The sequence below is a fragment of the Geotrypetes seraphini genome, chromosome 1 (genome assembly GCF_902459505.1).
Source record: "Geotrypetes seraphini chromosome 1, aGeoSer1.1, whole genome shotgun sequence".
NCBI lineage: Eukaryota > Metazoa > Chordata > Amphibia > Gymnophiona > Dermophiidae > Geotrypetes > Geotrypetes seraphini.
In genome coordinates, this window is record NC_047084.1 from 404,645,216 (window position 1) to 404,660,198 (window position 14,983).

At 41.6% G+C, this 14,983-nt stretch overlaps 1 protein-coding gene across 1 annotated transcript in view; it reads right to left on the reverse strand.

The window, feature by feature from the left end:
- TBC1D2 (TBC1 domain family member 2) overlaps window positions 1–14,983 on the reverse strand; it is a 523,004-nt gene that overhangs the window by 164,008 nt on the left and 344,013 nt on the right. The window contains exon 9 of the mRNA XM_033918140.1: window positions 6,742–6,917. Coding sequence (XP_033774031.1) covers window positions 6,742–6,917 — 176 coding nt within the window. The remainder of the gene's footprint in view (window positions 1–6,741; window positions 6,918–14,983) is intronic.

Below are 14,983 nucleotides of genomic sequence, written 5' to 3' on the forward strand. Positions count from 1 at the left end.
AGTAAATTTAGCATGTTTAATAACTGAGTTTATCCCTGATACATTCTAAGAAGCAATTCTCAGCAAGGAAGGCAATTTAACCACCATCATCCCAAACATAAAAAGATGTAGTTTTCAAAGAGATAAAGTTGTAACATTTAGGGGCCCTGCTCTCCCCCCAGATAGAATTATGTGTCACTGTCATGTAATCAGAAATTAAAAGGTTATAGTAACATAAAAACCAAGAAATAAAAAGAGAAAAATTAAACAACATAAAATTAAATGAAAGAAAATAAATAAAAAACAATTTAATCAAACCCAAAAATTTACAGGTCTGGAAGAACACCCAACCCTCTCAATTTTCCAACCTGCTCCCCTCCCAACCCCCTCCCCCAGATCCCCAATGGTATCTCTGATCTCCTCATTAAACAATAGGAAATCAGGGAGTCTGAGTCACAAAGAATGAAATCTGTCCCCAGGTCCTAACCATCTAATATAAATAACAGAACCTTAAACTAAAGTCTAGTCCTCAAGTAAAAATAATGTAACAAAATCGTGAGGCAGAATGTCATATGAGAGTAATAGCAAAGAGTAAACAGTTAAGATACCTTATTACATTACATTACATTAGGGATTTCTATTCCGCCATTACCTTGCAGTTCAAGGCGGATTACAAAAGAATTATCCAAGATGGATTACAACCAGAACTTACAAAAAAAAAAAAAAAAATTGGTCATTTTCAAAAAGAGTGAGAAATTGATAAGGTTATTTGTTTGGGGTAGTTGGCTTTAGTGAGAGGTGGAGTTTGAGACTTGCGGTATTATTTCTTTTTTCAGAGTTTTCTTGAAGAGTATGGTCTTTATTTCTTTTCTAAAAGTCTTGTAGTCGAGGGATGCCGTCAGTAGATTGGCGATTTGGTTGTCTAGTTTGGCTGCTTGAGTGGCCAGGAGGCCATCATATAGTTTTTTCCGTTTAACCTCCTTAATTGGGGGGTATGAGAATGGGGTGTGAGTTTTCCTATGTCTGGTTGCGGTGTTGTGGATGAGGTGGTTATTCAGGTAGTTTGGACTGTCTCCGTATAAAGTCTTAAATAGTAGGCAGTAGAATTTAAATTGTATTCTTGCTGGGATCGGAAGCCAGTGCGATTGGAGATATGCTTCTGTAATGTGATCATGTTTCTTTAATGAGTAGATGAGTCTTAGTGCTGTGTTTTGGATAGTTTGTAGTTGTTTTGTTATGGTTGTAGGGCATGGGAGGTAGAGGATATTACAGTAGTCAAGCAGGCCTAGTATTAAGGACTGAACTATGAGCTGGAATTGAGTTTTCTCGAAGAATTTCCAAACTTGTCTTAAGTTTCTCATGACTAAGAATGACTTTTGTATTGTTTTATTGATTTGCGGTTGCATGGTGCAGCATCTGTCGATAGTTATTCCTAGCAGTTTTAGGGTGGTTTGTATGGGGTAGTTGATTGCGTTGATTTCAATGTTGGTTATGGTTGGTATTTTGTTGTTTTCTAGGAGGATGAATTTCATTTTATCTGGGTTCAATTTCAGTTTGTGATCTTTCATCCAGGTTGCTATTGATTTTAGTGTTTGGTATATTGTGTTCATCATGGAGAGTTCAGGTTGATCGAAGGGTATGAGAATGGTAATGTCATCGGCATACCTGTAGGAGGTTATGCCTTGTTTGTCCAGGTGAGAGCTGAGGGAGGCTGTATAGAGATTGAAGAGAGTCGGGGATAGAGGGGATCCTTGGGGAACTCCACAGGGGTTTGACCAAGGTTCAGATTTTTGTTTGTCTGATTTTACTCTATAGGTTCTTGATTTAAGGAATCCATGTGTATTCTTTATCTATGATACCTATTGTATCCAGGATTTGTAGTAGAATGTTATGGTCCACCAAGTCGAATGCAGCAGTAAGGTCTAGTTGTATGAGCATCATTTTTTTTTTCCTGTGCTGAGATGTTGTCTGGCTGTGTCCAAGAGAGATCCTAGTAGTGTTTCCATGCTGAAGTTGTTTCTGAAGCTGGATTGTGTGGGATGGAGTATGTTATAGTTTTCTAGGTAATTGAAGAGGAATTTGGCAACTAGTCCTTCTATTATTTTGACGTAGAGTGGAATAGAGGCAATGGGTCTGTAGTTGGCTGTTTGATCTATCGGTCCTTTGGGGTCTTTGAGGATCGGGGTGATGATGATTTCGCTGAGGTTGGTAGGGTAGTGGCCGTTTATTAGCGAGATTTGTATCCAGTTTAGAAGAAGAGCGCAGAATTTTGTGCTGGATGTTTTTAGGAGATATGGTGGACAGTTGTTGAGGTCACAGGATGCATGGCTGTATTTTTTGTAGTATTTGTTGAATTCGGGCCATTGTATGTTGGGGAATTGAGACTATATTCTATCTGCTGCAGTAGAATCTCTATCTATGGGGAGAATTGTGAATTTGTTAGGATGGATAGAGGTGTCATTGAGGGTAGCTCTTGCATTGGTAATTTTATTTTGGAAGTGTTCTGCTAATAGAGTGGCTGAGGGGGGGTAGTATTGTTAGTGGTCAGGTAGGGTTTGGTGTCGGTTAGGGTTTTTAGAATTTGGAATAGTTTTTGGGTGACTTGGGTTTCAGTGCCTATTAGGTTGGTGTGCTTTTCTCTTGTCATTTAATTGTGATTTGTATTGTTTGTTGATTTTTTTTCCAGGCAGATTTTGTATGATCCGAGTTCGATTTTCTCCATTTTCTCTCTAGTCATCTACATTGTCAAACATTTTTAAACATATGTAAACAAAATAATCATAAATAACTAAAAATAACTTAAATAAATTAAGAAATTTTTGTTTCAAGGTCCCATAGCTTCTTGTGTTGAAGGCAGAGATCTCAAATTCACTAGCAGTTGAGGCAGATTCAAAAGCCCGCCATGCAGCATTATTTAAAATCTTCAGCATCGCTGGGTATGCCAGCATGAAGCACATCTTACCCTGCAATAGGTCTGTAGATATCAATGAAAACTGTTGGCGCTTGTCAGACAGAGAAGAGGAGTAGTCTTGGAACAATCTGATCTGGTTCTCTTTAAATGTAAGTAAATCTTGACGTTGACAATATTTTTTTGAAAGCGGGCTACTTTATGTGCATAATTTTGCACTTTAGCAATTACTGTTTGAGGTCATTGCTGATTTTCAATCTTGCGGCCCAATTGATGTACTCTTTCAAAATGGATAGGTCCAACTCCTGTGGGGAATGGTAATTCTTTGTGCAGCCAGTCCTCTAGTTGAGACAGCAGATGAGAATCTAATATAGTTTCTGGTAGTCCAACAAAGCGAATATTATCCCTGCGGGAGTGATTTTCTAAGTCTTCAAGTCTAGCTTCTTATATACAAAGCTGCTCCCTCAGGGCTGCCATTGAACCTGAGGTAGTCGTTGTTATATCCTCAACTTCTGTCATACAGACCTCCAGTTTACCAGTGCAGCGGATAATTTCTGATAGGAAAGACTTCACTCCTGCTATTTGGTCAGACAGCTGGGTAAATCTTGGTTCCAAAGCATTCACCACAGCCATAAATCTAGGTTGAAGGCCTGAACAACTGCTGTTACTTCTTGCACTGAAAATTCTGGAAATTGACCAGTAGAATTAGCCATGTTGCCAGTCTGTGAGTGAGTTTTCTCACTATTTTTCCCCTTCACAAAGTGCTTTGAGCTCATTGATGTTTCAGATCTTAGCAGATATTTTTCCATGTATCTTAAATGAATTGCTGTTAGGATCCAAAAAATTAATTTGCAGCATTAAGTGCAGTTGAAGCTCTGGAATGAGAGGGCATAGGATGAAGTTAAGAGGTGAAGGCTCCGGAGTAATCTAAGGAAATACTTTTTTACAGAAAGGGTGGTAGATGCGTGGAACAGTCTCCCAGTGGAAGTGGTGGAGACAAGAGACTGTGTCTGATTTCAAGAAAGCCTGGGATAGTCATGTGGGATCTCTTAGAAAGAGGAAAAGATAATGGTTACTGCAGATGGGCAGACTAGATGGTCCATTTGGCCTTTATCTGCCATCATAAGAACTTAAGAATTGCTGCTACTGGGTCAGACCAGTGATCCATCATGCCCAGCAGTCCGCTCATGCAGCGGCCCTTAGGTCAAAGACCAGTGCCCTAACTGATACTAGCCTTACCTGCGTATGTTCTGGCACAACAGAAACTTGTCTAACTTTGTCTTGAATCCCTGGAGGGTGTTTTTCCCCTATAACAGCCTCCAGAAGAGCGTTCCAATTTTCTACCACTCTCTGGGTGAAGAAGAACTTCTTTACGTTTGTACGGAATCTATCCCCTTTTAACTTTAAAGAGTGCCCTCTTGTTCTCTCTATCTTGGAGAGAGTGAACAACCTGTCTTTATCTATAAGTCTATTCCCTTCATTATCTTGAATGTTTTGAACATGTCCCCTCTCAGTCTCCTCTTTTCAAGGGAGAAGAGGCCCAGTTTCTCTAATCTCTCACTGTACGGCAACTCCTCCAGCCCCTTAACCATTTTAGTCGCTCTTCTCTGGACTCTTTTGAGTAGCACGGTGTCCTTCTTCATGTACGGCGACCAGTGCTAGATGCAGTATTCCAGGTGAGGGTGTACCATGACCCGGTACAGCAGCATGATAACCTGTTCGTGATCCCCTTCTTAATCATTCCTAGCATTCTGTTTGCCCTTTTTGACACCGCCGCACATTGCGCAAACAGCTTCATTGACTTGTCGACCAGTACTCCCAAGTCTCTTTCCTGGGGGGGTCTCTCCAAGTTCCGCACTGGACATCCTGTATTCGTGTATAAGGTTTTTGTTACCGACATGCATCACCTTACACTTATTCATGTTAAACCTCATTTGCCATGTTGCAGTGGGTTTATGTCACATTGCAGGTCCTCGCAATCCTCCTGCGTCTTCACTACTCTGAATAACTTTGTATCATCTGCAAATTTAATCACCTCACTCGTCGTACCATGTTCCAGGTCATTTATAAATATGTTGAAGAGCACGGGTTCAAGCACTGAACCCTGCGGCACTCCACTTGTGATGCTTTTCCAGTCCGAATATTGTCCATTAACCACCACTCTGTTTCCTATCCGCCAGCTAATTTTTAATCCATGTGAGTACATCACCCTCGATGTCATGGCTTGCAATTTTTCAAAGTAGTCGTTCATGCTGAACCTTGTCGAATATCTTCTGAAAATCCAGATATACAATGTCGACCGGGTCACCCTTGTCTATCTGCCTGTTTACTCCCTCGAAGAAGTGCAGCAAGTTAGTCAAGCAAGATCTTCCTTTGCTGAAGCTGTGCTGGCTGGTCCTCATCAAATCATGTTCGTCAAGGTGATCAATGATGCGGTCCTTATCAGCGCTTCTACCATCTTTCTCGGTACCGAAGTCAGACTCACCAGTCTGTAGTTCCCTGGATCTCCCCTTGAACCTTTCATGATGACTGGCATAACATTCGCCACCTTCCAGTCTTCCGGAATCTTTCCTGATTTGATCGACAGATTGGCTATTAGTTGAAGCAGTTCAACTATAGCCCATTTCAGTTCCTTGTTTCTATGTTTCTAATTCATGGTTCTCCAATATCAGGTCTGGTACAGTTTTACTTTAAGTGTTTCTTAGGTAGGTTCCACTAGATTTTTTTTTACATTTGAAAGGGTTTTAATGAGAAGGGCTCAGGAGCTCAAGTAATCCACATCTTCCCCCAAACATGGGATCATGTGACCTAAAAGCAATAGCTTTTATGCAAGAAGATAAAAAAGGGTCTGCACAAACAGCTGATATTCAAAATGTGTAACAAAGTTTAACAAAATATCTGTTCTATGCTGTTATTCTCTTTTGGCTTGGTTGCTGATTGTTCCTCTTGTGACTGGTTCATTCAATAAAAATATTTTCAAAAAAAAAATATCTGTTCTAAAAATAGCATCTAGAGAAAAGGTCAGAAGCATGTTCACTGTGTCAGACCTTGTTTCAGAATCCATATTCTATTTCTAATTAAAAGTTTCTCTCATTCTGGTATAACTGATATTGAGATGTTCGATTCAATTAAAAATTAATACATTTTCTTTAATTAATTTTCATCAAGGTGGACCAAGGTTATTCTATATACTCTCTCACAGAGTATATGCAAATTTATCTCAATCATATCTTAAATTCCAACTCGGTGCAGGGTCACCAGAATAGATAGAAATCTAGCTCTGCTAGCTAAACAGTACAGTCAAGCCTTGGTTTGCGAGCATAATTCGTTCCAGAAGCATGCTTGTAATCCAAAGCACTCGTATATCAAAGCGAATTTCCCCATAGGAAATAATGGAAACTCAGACGATTCGTTCCACAACCCAAAAATTTTAATACAAAATACTATACGTACTTGTATTGCAAGATCTCACATGTTTAGAAAAATCACTACATTCCCACAGCGTCAGAGAGAGAAGACCTATTGGCTCAGTTATGATGATGGTCTGACGCATGTGTACTGTACATACTCGTATTGCAAGACTTTGTTTATTTCGAACTGTCAATACACTCATGCAGCATCAGAGAGAGAAGAACCATCGGCTCAGTTGTGATGTATGTATACTGTATGTACTTGTATTACAAGACATTGCTTGTATATCAAGTTAAAATTTAATAAAATGTTTTGCTTGTCTTGCAAAACACTTGCAAACCAAGTTACTTGCAATCCAAGGTTTTACTGTATTTGATTTCTCAGAGAATAGATGAGTAGAACATTGTTAAACTACAAGCCATGAGCTCGTCTCTATATCTTACCTGAATAGGTTCAGCCGTATGGTAGACTGCCCCACCCCCTCCTTGTCAGTTCCCTGCAATGCATCCTCAATCAGGCTCTTCAACATGTCATGGTCAGGTAAGGCTTCCTGCAGCTTTCGCAGAACTACCAGGTACTTGCTTTCTAGCTGACAATTTTTGGCTTCTAGGTGGGTAGACTGTAAGATAAGGCCAGTTACAGAAATCAGTTGGAAAGAGGTGGGATTGAAGGCTAAAAGGTCTAATCTTTCTGCCCCCAACAAACAAATTAATCAGTAGCAAATGAAATCCTTGCACCAGATACAACTGCTACAATATTAAACAGACAAAAGACTTCTCCAACTTAAGAGAAAAATATTATGCTATCTATCTATATATATATATATAACATTATGCTATAGATATATATATATAGATATAGATATATATAAAACATTATGCTATATAACATTATGCTATAGATATATAGATATATATATAAAACATTATGAGATATATATATATATATATATATACATACAGTGGTACCTCGGTTTGCGAGTATTTTGCAAGATGAGCAAAAACATTTGCAAAATCGGCACTTCAGAAACCGAGCATGCCTCGATTTACGAGTGCCCCCCCCATGATCCTGCACCCTCCCCTCGCGATCTGGCACCCTCCACTTGTGTCGCACCCCTTCCCCGCCGCGATCCGGCATCAAAAAGGCACCCACCCGATCACATTTCTTACACCCCATTTGCCACCAGCACCAGCACCAACGTACAGGACATTCCGGTGCCGGTAACCAAAGATCTGCCTCCTTCGCACTGGGCCTTGAGCATCTACGCATGCTCAAGGCCTTCGTGTTCCCGTTCTCTCCGAGATTCTCGGAGATCTGAGAATCTCGGAGAGAACAGGAACACGAAGGCCTTGAGCATGCGCAGATGCTCAAGGCCCAGCGCGAAGGAGGCAGATCTTCGGCACCGGCATGTCCTGTGCGTTGGTGCCGGTGCTAAATGGGAGGTAAGAAATGTGATCGGGTGGGTGGGTGCATTTTTGATGCCTGATCATGGCGACGAGGGGGTGCGACGCGAGCGGAGGGTGCCGGATCGCGGGGAGGAGTTTGCTGGATCGCCGGGGGAGCAAATGAGCGTGGGGATGGCGGATCACGCGGGCAGGCCTTCATGAGCGGGGGGAGCAATGCCGGTTCTTGGGGGGGTAGAGCAGCGCCGCTGGCCTAGGGGGATGGGGGTGGGTGGGAATGAATCAAGCGAGTTTCCCTTAGTTCCTATAGGGAAACTCGCTTTGATATACGAGTATTTTGGTTTATGAGCATGCTTCTGGAACGAATTATGCTCGTAAACCAAGGTACCACTATATATATATATATATATATAACATTATGCTATATATATATATATATATTTTTTTTTTTTTTTTTTACATTTTTAACATGGGGTGCTGAAAAGTTCTCAGTCCAACCAACTTCCTAAATTTTATGTGTTATTTTGCCACAGTAGCTGAAGAGTTATCTTATTTCCAGTGGCGTACCAAGGGCGGGGCGGGGGGTGCGGACTGCCCTGAGTGCCAGCCCTATGGGGGTGCACAGCCAGCTGGCGGGGTCCGGAATCTCCCGCGCTGCTCTAAACGGCATCTGCACCTCAGCACGGCTGCCGTCCTTATTCTGAAGCAGTCAGCAGCTACGCTGAAGTGCAGGAAAGTCCCACGATGACTGCCGTCTGCCGCCTCTATTCTGGAAAAATTAAGTGATACTGGAGGGGGTGGACCGGCAGCCGCAGTCATCGCGGGACCTTGCCACAACTCCCTGCATCTGCTGGCTCACCCCCTCCAACGTCACTTACCTCTTGCAGCGGCAGCAGAAGCAGTTATCGCGGAACCTTGCTGGTTTGGAGGGAGAGAGGAGCATAGAAGAGTGGTAGAGGGAGAGAAAGGGGGTCAGGGTTGTATGGAAGGGTGGAAGGAGTGAAAGGGGGCAGATGCTGATGAAATTGATGTGCAGGGAAAGGAGAGGGAGACATAAGGGGGAAGGATACTGTATGGAATTGGGTTGGAGGGAAAGAAAGGGGGCAGATGCTCATGGAATTAGTGTGCAGGGAAAAGGGAGAGACATATAAAGGCAAAGGATACTGGATGGAATTGGGTTGGAGGGAAAGAAAGGGGGCAGATGCTCATGGAAGTGGGGGGAAGGGAGAGGAGAGAGTGAAATGCCAGACTATGGGGTGTGGGAGATGGAAAGGAAGAAGAGGAGAGGAGAGATGCCAGACAATTGGAGGAGGGAAGGGAAGAAGATGGATGCCAGACCAATGGGGGTGAAGGGAGAAATGGAAGGGGGATGCATAAAGTATCTGGAAGGGGAATAGAAGGAGAGAAGATGTCATATAGAAGGGGCAGAGAGATGCCATATAGAAGGGGCAGAGAGAGGGTAGACAGTGGATGAAAGGAAGAGAGTAACAAGAAGATGAGGAAAGCAGAAACCATAGAAGACAAGGTAGAAAAAAAATTATATTTATTTATTTGCTTTAGGGGAGATGCATCGCTGTTTCTTTGGTGTTGCATTGTATGCAGAGTCCAGTTTCTTGGTGGTTCAATTTAACCTTTGTCTACGTATTTCTATTTTATCCCCCTTTTACAAAACTGTAGAGCATTTTTTAGCGCCAGCCGTGGTGATAACAGCTCTGATGCTCAGAATTCTATAAACCACACTACAGTTTTATAAAAGGGGGAGGGATTAGTTTGTGATTACATATTCCATACTAGGCGAAGGTGTTTTCTGTGTTCTGTGTGTTCGAAAGACACAGTTTCTGTTAGCATTGACTGTGCAGGATTGATCTGTACTAGTCCGGCTTGTTTAGTTTTACAATGGGTGTATTGCAGTATGTAAGATGCTGCCTTTTCCTAGGTACACTCTTTTGTGACGTGTGGATTGTTACTAAAAATCATGTTTTTCATACAGATGGGGGGGTGTCAAAAAATGATGGGCCCCGGGTGTCAAATAGGCTAGGTACGCCACTGCTTGTTTCATTAACTGCCTGTTTTACAAAGCCGCGCGGCAATAGCCCTGAAGCCCTTTAAATCTGTATGGGCTTAGGGCCGTTACCACGCAGTAGCCGTTAACGCGGCTTTGTAAAACATGCTCTAAGTGCCAATTTGCAGAAACGAAATTCTATATTTTGACATTGTTTCAGATCATTGATTGAACCATATCTACGTCATTCTCTTCTTGGTTGGGCTGAGATCTTTTCAGCACTGCTTCATAATGTAAAAACCCATATTGTCAAGTTTATTAAATTCTATTTTTGAAACAGATGTTACTATTATTTACTACTACTATTTATTATTTCTATAGTGCTGAAAGGCATACGCAGCACAGTCCCTGTTCAGAACAGCTTACAATCTAGAAAGAACATTTCAGAGTTGGGGAGGTTATAGTGAGTATAGGTATCCGACAGCAGTGAGGGGGAGTTAAGAGTTGAAACAGTTTAAAAAAAAGTGGGCCTTTACATAAGCCAACAAAATCATTATAGTTAGACTCTTATTTTAGAAACCTGATACTCCAACTACAGACACAAATATCAGTATTTACATGTGTATATCAGCTTTATCCATGGCAGGATGGACCACTGGTCTGACCCAGCAGCAGCAATTCTTATGTTCTTATAATATGAGATAATTTGTTTTGGTAGGGTCTGAAAAGAACCATGATCTAGATATGTATTCTTTTCAAAATTGAACTCATGTGTATTATTATTAACATTTGTTTATATATCTCTATTAACACAAGGTTCTAAACAGTTTACAATCAAATTTTTTAAAAAAACCAATTTCTTGGGAATTACAATTAAAATTACAGATATAACCTATGGAGAATTCAGGAAACGCCTAAAAACACATCTGTTCCTGAAATACTTAGGAAACCAACCTATTCAATCTTAGTCCTCAACAAACGATTGCAAGAACTATCAATCATTAAAACTGTACTTTGTTTATTCATTCTCTGTAACTTTTCTAATCATTGTAAACCGCATAGAACTTCACAGTCCTGCAGTATATAAACTGTTATTATTATTATATAAAAAGTATTTAAATATACACATCATCAAAGTACTTGAGATTACTTAGCATTGGAAATATTTTCTAAACAAAAGCATTTTTATATTTGCTTTTATGAGTATTACACTCCCAAGAAATTTAACAGGAAAAAAAAGGAAATATGATACAAAATCAAAAAAGGAAAAACTACAAATCAAAGATCCATCAAACTCTAGCTCACATCAAGAGAGAAAAAAAGGGAGATAAAAAAGATAAGAAAATAATAATAAGAAATCTAGAAAATTCTTACAGGAACTTCCAATCAATGAGATTTAATTACATACTGAACCATAATAAGCCACCCCCCTCCCTACAATTCAGTGTTCTGTCAAAAATTTTGCTGGAGTTCTTCTGCGCATGCACCACGATGCCACACACATGAGCGTGGGGTCATTGCAGTGCATCAATGCATGGGCAGATGCCCTCCAGACACTGCCCTCAACTCAATGGTTTTCAAACCCGGACAAAATGTTGGGTTTTGAAAACCCGTCTGGATGCCTGGACAGTCCTCTAAAAAAAAAAGGCCATATCCAGATAAATCCAGACATCTCTACTATTGAATCTTCCAGAAAGGCTAAAATATCTGCACTGACTGAAGGAGCCAAAGGGGCCAGGTCACCATTCTGTTCTGGAATGATAATGATACCAAAACATAAGAACATAAGAAGTTGCCTCCGCTGAGGCAGACCAGAGATCCATCTCGCCCAGCAGTCCGCTCTCGCGGCGGCCCATCAGGCCAGCTGCCTGAACAGTGGTCTCTGACTAATTTTACAATTTACCTCTAATCCTATCCCTATAACCTTACCTCTACTCTTATCTGTACCCCTCAATCCCTTGGTCCTCCAGGTACCTGTCCAGACCTTCTTTGAAGCCCTGTAGCGTTTTTCTGCTTATCACATCCTCCGGTAGCGCGTTCCATGTATCCACCACCCCCTGGGTGAAAAAGAACTTCCTGGCATTTGTTCTAAACCTTTCCCCTCTCAATTTCTCTGAGTGCCCCCTTGTACTTGTGGTTCCCCATAGTTTGAAAAATCTGTCCCTGTCCACTTTTTCTATGCCCTTCATGATCTTGAAGGTTTCTATCATGTTTCCTCTAAGTCGTCGCTTTTCCAGCGAGAAAAGCCCCAGCTTTTTCAATCTGTCAGTATATGAGAGGTCCCCCATACCCTTTATTAGCTTAGTTGCTCTTCTCTGGACTCTCTCAAGTACCGCCATGTCCTTCTTGAGGTACGGCGACCAGTACTGGACACAGTACTCCAGGTGCGGGCGCACCATTGCACGATACAGTGGCAGGATGACTTCCTTTGTCCTGGTCGTGATACCTTTCTTAATGATACCCAACATTCTGTTTGCTTTCCTTGAGGCTGTGGCGCACTGCGCCGACGCCTTCAATGTTGTGTCTACCTTCACTCCCAGGTCTCTTTCAAGGTTGCTCACCCCTAGCGGTGATCCCCCCATCTTGTAAGTGAACATCGGGTTCTTTTTCCCAACATGCATGACCTTGCATTTCCCTATGTTGAAGCTCATTTGCCATTTTTTGGCCCACTCTTCCAGCGTTGTCAGATCTTTTTGGAGGTCTTCGAGGTCCTCCATGGTTTTGACCCTGCTGTATAGTTTAGTGTCATCCGCAAATTTAATAACCTCACATTTTGTTCCCGCCTCCAGGTCGTTAATAAATATATTGAACAGAAGCGGTCCCAGCACCGACCCCTGTGGAACTCCGCTCGTGACCCATTTCCAATCTGAGTAATGGCCCTTTACTCCAACCCTCTGTTTCCTGTTCGCCAGCCAGTTTTTGATCCATCGGTGGACCACCCCTTGCACCCCGTGGTTCCATAGCTTCCTTAGCAGTCTTTCGTGTGGTACCTTGTTGAAGGCTTTTTGGAAGTCAAGGTAAATGATGTCTATGGATTCCCCTTTATCCACCTGGCTGTTTACCCCTTCAAAGAAGTGTAATAAATTTGTGAGGCATGACACATTTGCTGAAAATATTTATGAACAAGTGTCTCAGGAGACAGTAAATGAAAATATAGAAATCTAAGATTCCTAACCCTTGCCAAATTCTCCATAGTCTTTATCTCATGATGAAGAAAAAGGCTATCTTTAATCAAAAGCCTGCACTTGAGCTGTAGTTGACCCTAAGGTCCCGTCATATTCTTCAAATTTAGTTACCACTTCTGTAGAAAAATAACATAATTAAGAAATAATTTCTTTAAGAAAAATCTCAGTTCTAGAAACAACAGTCCAAATGTATTTTAAAGAAACTTCTTGATTGTCAGTAAATTTTGGAGCTAGTCCAATCGCCGTTCCAGTCGGAAATTTAACCTTCTCTAGGCTCCAAAAGAACGTTTTCTTGGGTGTCACCAACCTGAAAAGGTAGAGTAGTCTGCAATAAAGGTTGAGGTGGAGGGGTTCTTTCAACTGAGCTCAGGGCATTCCTTCAATCATAATTAGATGACTCTTCCCCTCTAAAGACATTTGTCCATCAATAGGAGTAGAAGCCCTGATATGTTTAGTCATTATTTTCCTTTTACCAATAGATAAAAAGAAAACATAGAAAAAAAAACAATGCTTCAAGGTTAAACAAATGCAACACCTGAGCTTCATAGACTCTTGATGCTCTAAGAGGTTTCCCAAGGGGCAAAACATGCCCCTTTGACACGCCCATATTGGTGTATGCTGTAGTACTGCCCCAATCTTATGGGAGCAGTTCTGGCATCACCTGATGATGTCAGATGCCGTAGGAAAATGATGTTCCACTTGGGTAGGCAGATCTTATAAAAAATTCATCAGTGCCCAGCTAGGTAGTTGGAAAAGTTAGGACAGCGATTGTAGTTGGCGATTCGATTATTAGGCATGTAGATAGCTGGTCACTTGCTTGCCTGGTGCAAAGGTGGGGGACCTTGCGCGTCACATAGATAGGATTTTAGATAGTGCTGGGGAGGAGCCAGCTGTCGTGGTACATGTAGGTATCAATAACATAGGAAAATGTGGGAGGGAGATTCTGGAAGCCAAATTTAGGCTCTTAGGTAGAAAGCTTAAATCCAGATCCTCCAGGATTGCATTTTTAGAAATGCTCCCAGTTCCACGTGCAGGATCCAAGAGGCAGGTAGAGCTCCGAAGTCTCAATGCGTGGTTGAGACGATGGTGCAGGGATGAGGGATTTAGATTTGTTAGGAACTGGGCATCCTTCTGGGAAAGGGGGAGCTTGTTCCGAAAGGATGGACTCCACCTTAACCGGGATGGAACCAGGCTGCTAGCGCTAACGTTTAAAAAAGAGATAGAGCAGCTTTTAAACTGAGATGTGGGGGAAAGCTGACAGTGGCCCAGGAATGGATTGTTTAGTGTGAGGTATCCTTGGAGGATAAAATTGAAATAGTGAAAGAAAGCCACTGTAGTTGCAGCAGACTGTAGTTGCAAGGAAAAAACATAATTTGAAGTGTCTGTATACAAATGCTAGAAGCCTAAAAAATAAAATAGGAGAGTTAGAGTATATAGCACTGAATGATGAGATAGATATAATAGGCATCTCGGAGACCTGGTAGAAAGAGGCCAATCAATGGGACACTGTGTTACCTGGGTACAAATTATATAGCAAGGATGGAGTAGATCAAATTGGAGGGGGGGTTGCGCTATATGTTAAAGAGAGAATTGAATTAAATAAAATAAACATTCTGCATGACAGACAGCAGTGTGGAATCCTTATGGATAAAAATTCCATGTGTGAATGGAAGGAATATAAAGGTAGGGTTATACTACCAAATGAGCAGACAGATGAAGAAATATTTTCAGAGATTCAGAAAGCTGGAGAAATGGGCAATACTATAATAATGGGTGATTTCAATTACTAACTCACTCAGGAAAAGGACATATATAATCACTCTAAAGCACAGCTATGTCCCAAATGGAAAATCAGTGGCCACTCAGACACTGCAAGGCCATTCACTCCACCACACTCACAGGGGCTCACACACACAACTCAATCATTCAAGAAAAGAAAAGTGGAGAAAAGGCCTCAAGGCTCCTTTTACAAAGGTGCATTAGGGCCTTAGGGCGCGGAATAGCGCGTGCTAAATTGCTGCGCGCGCTAGACCTTAACGCCAGCATTGACCTGTCGTTAGTTCTAGAAGCATAGCACAGGTTTAGCATGCGCTAA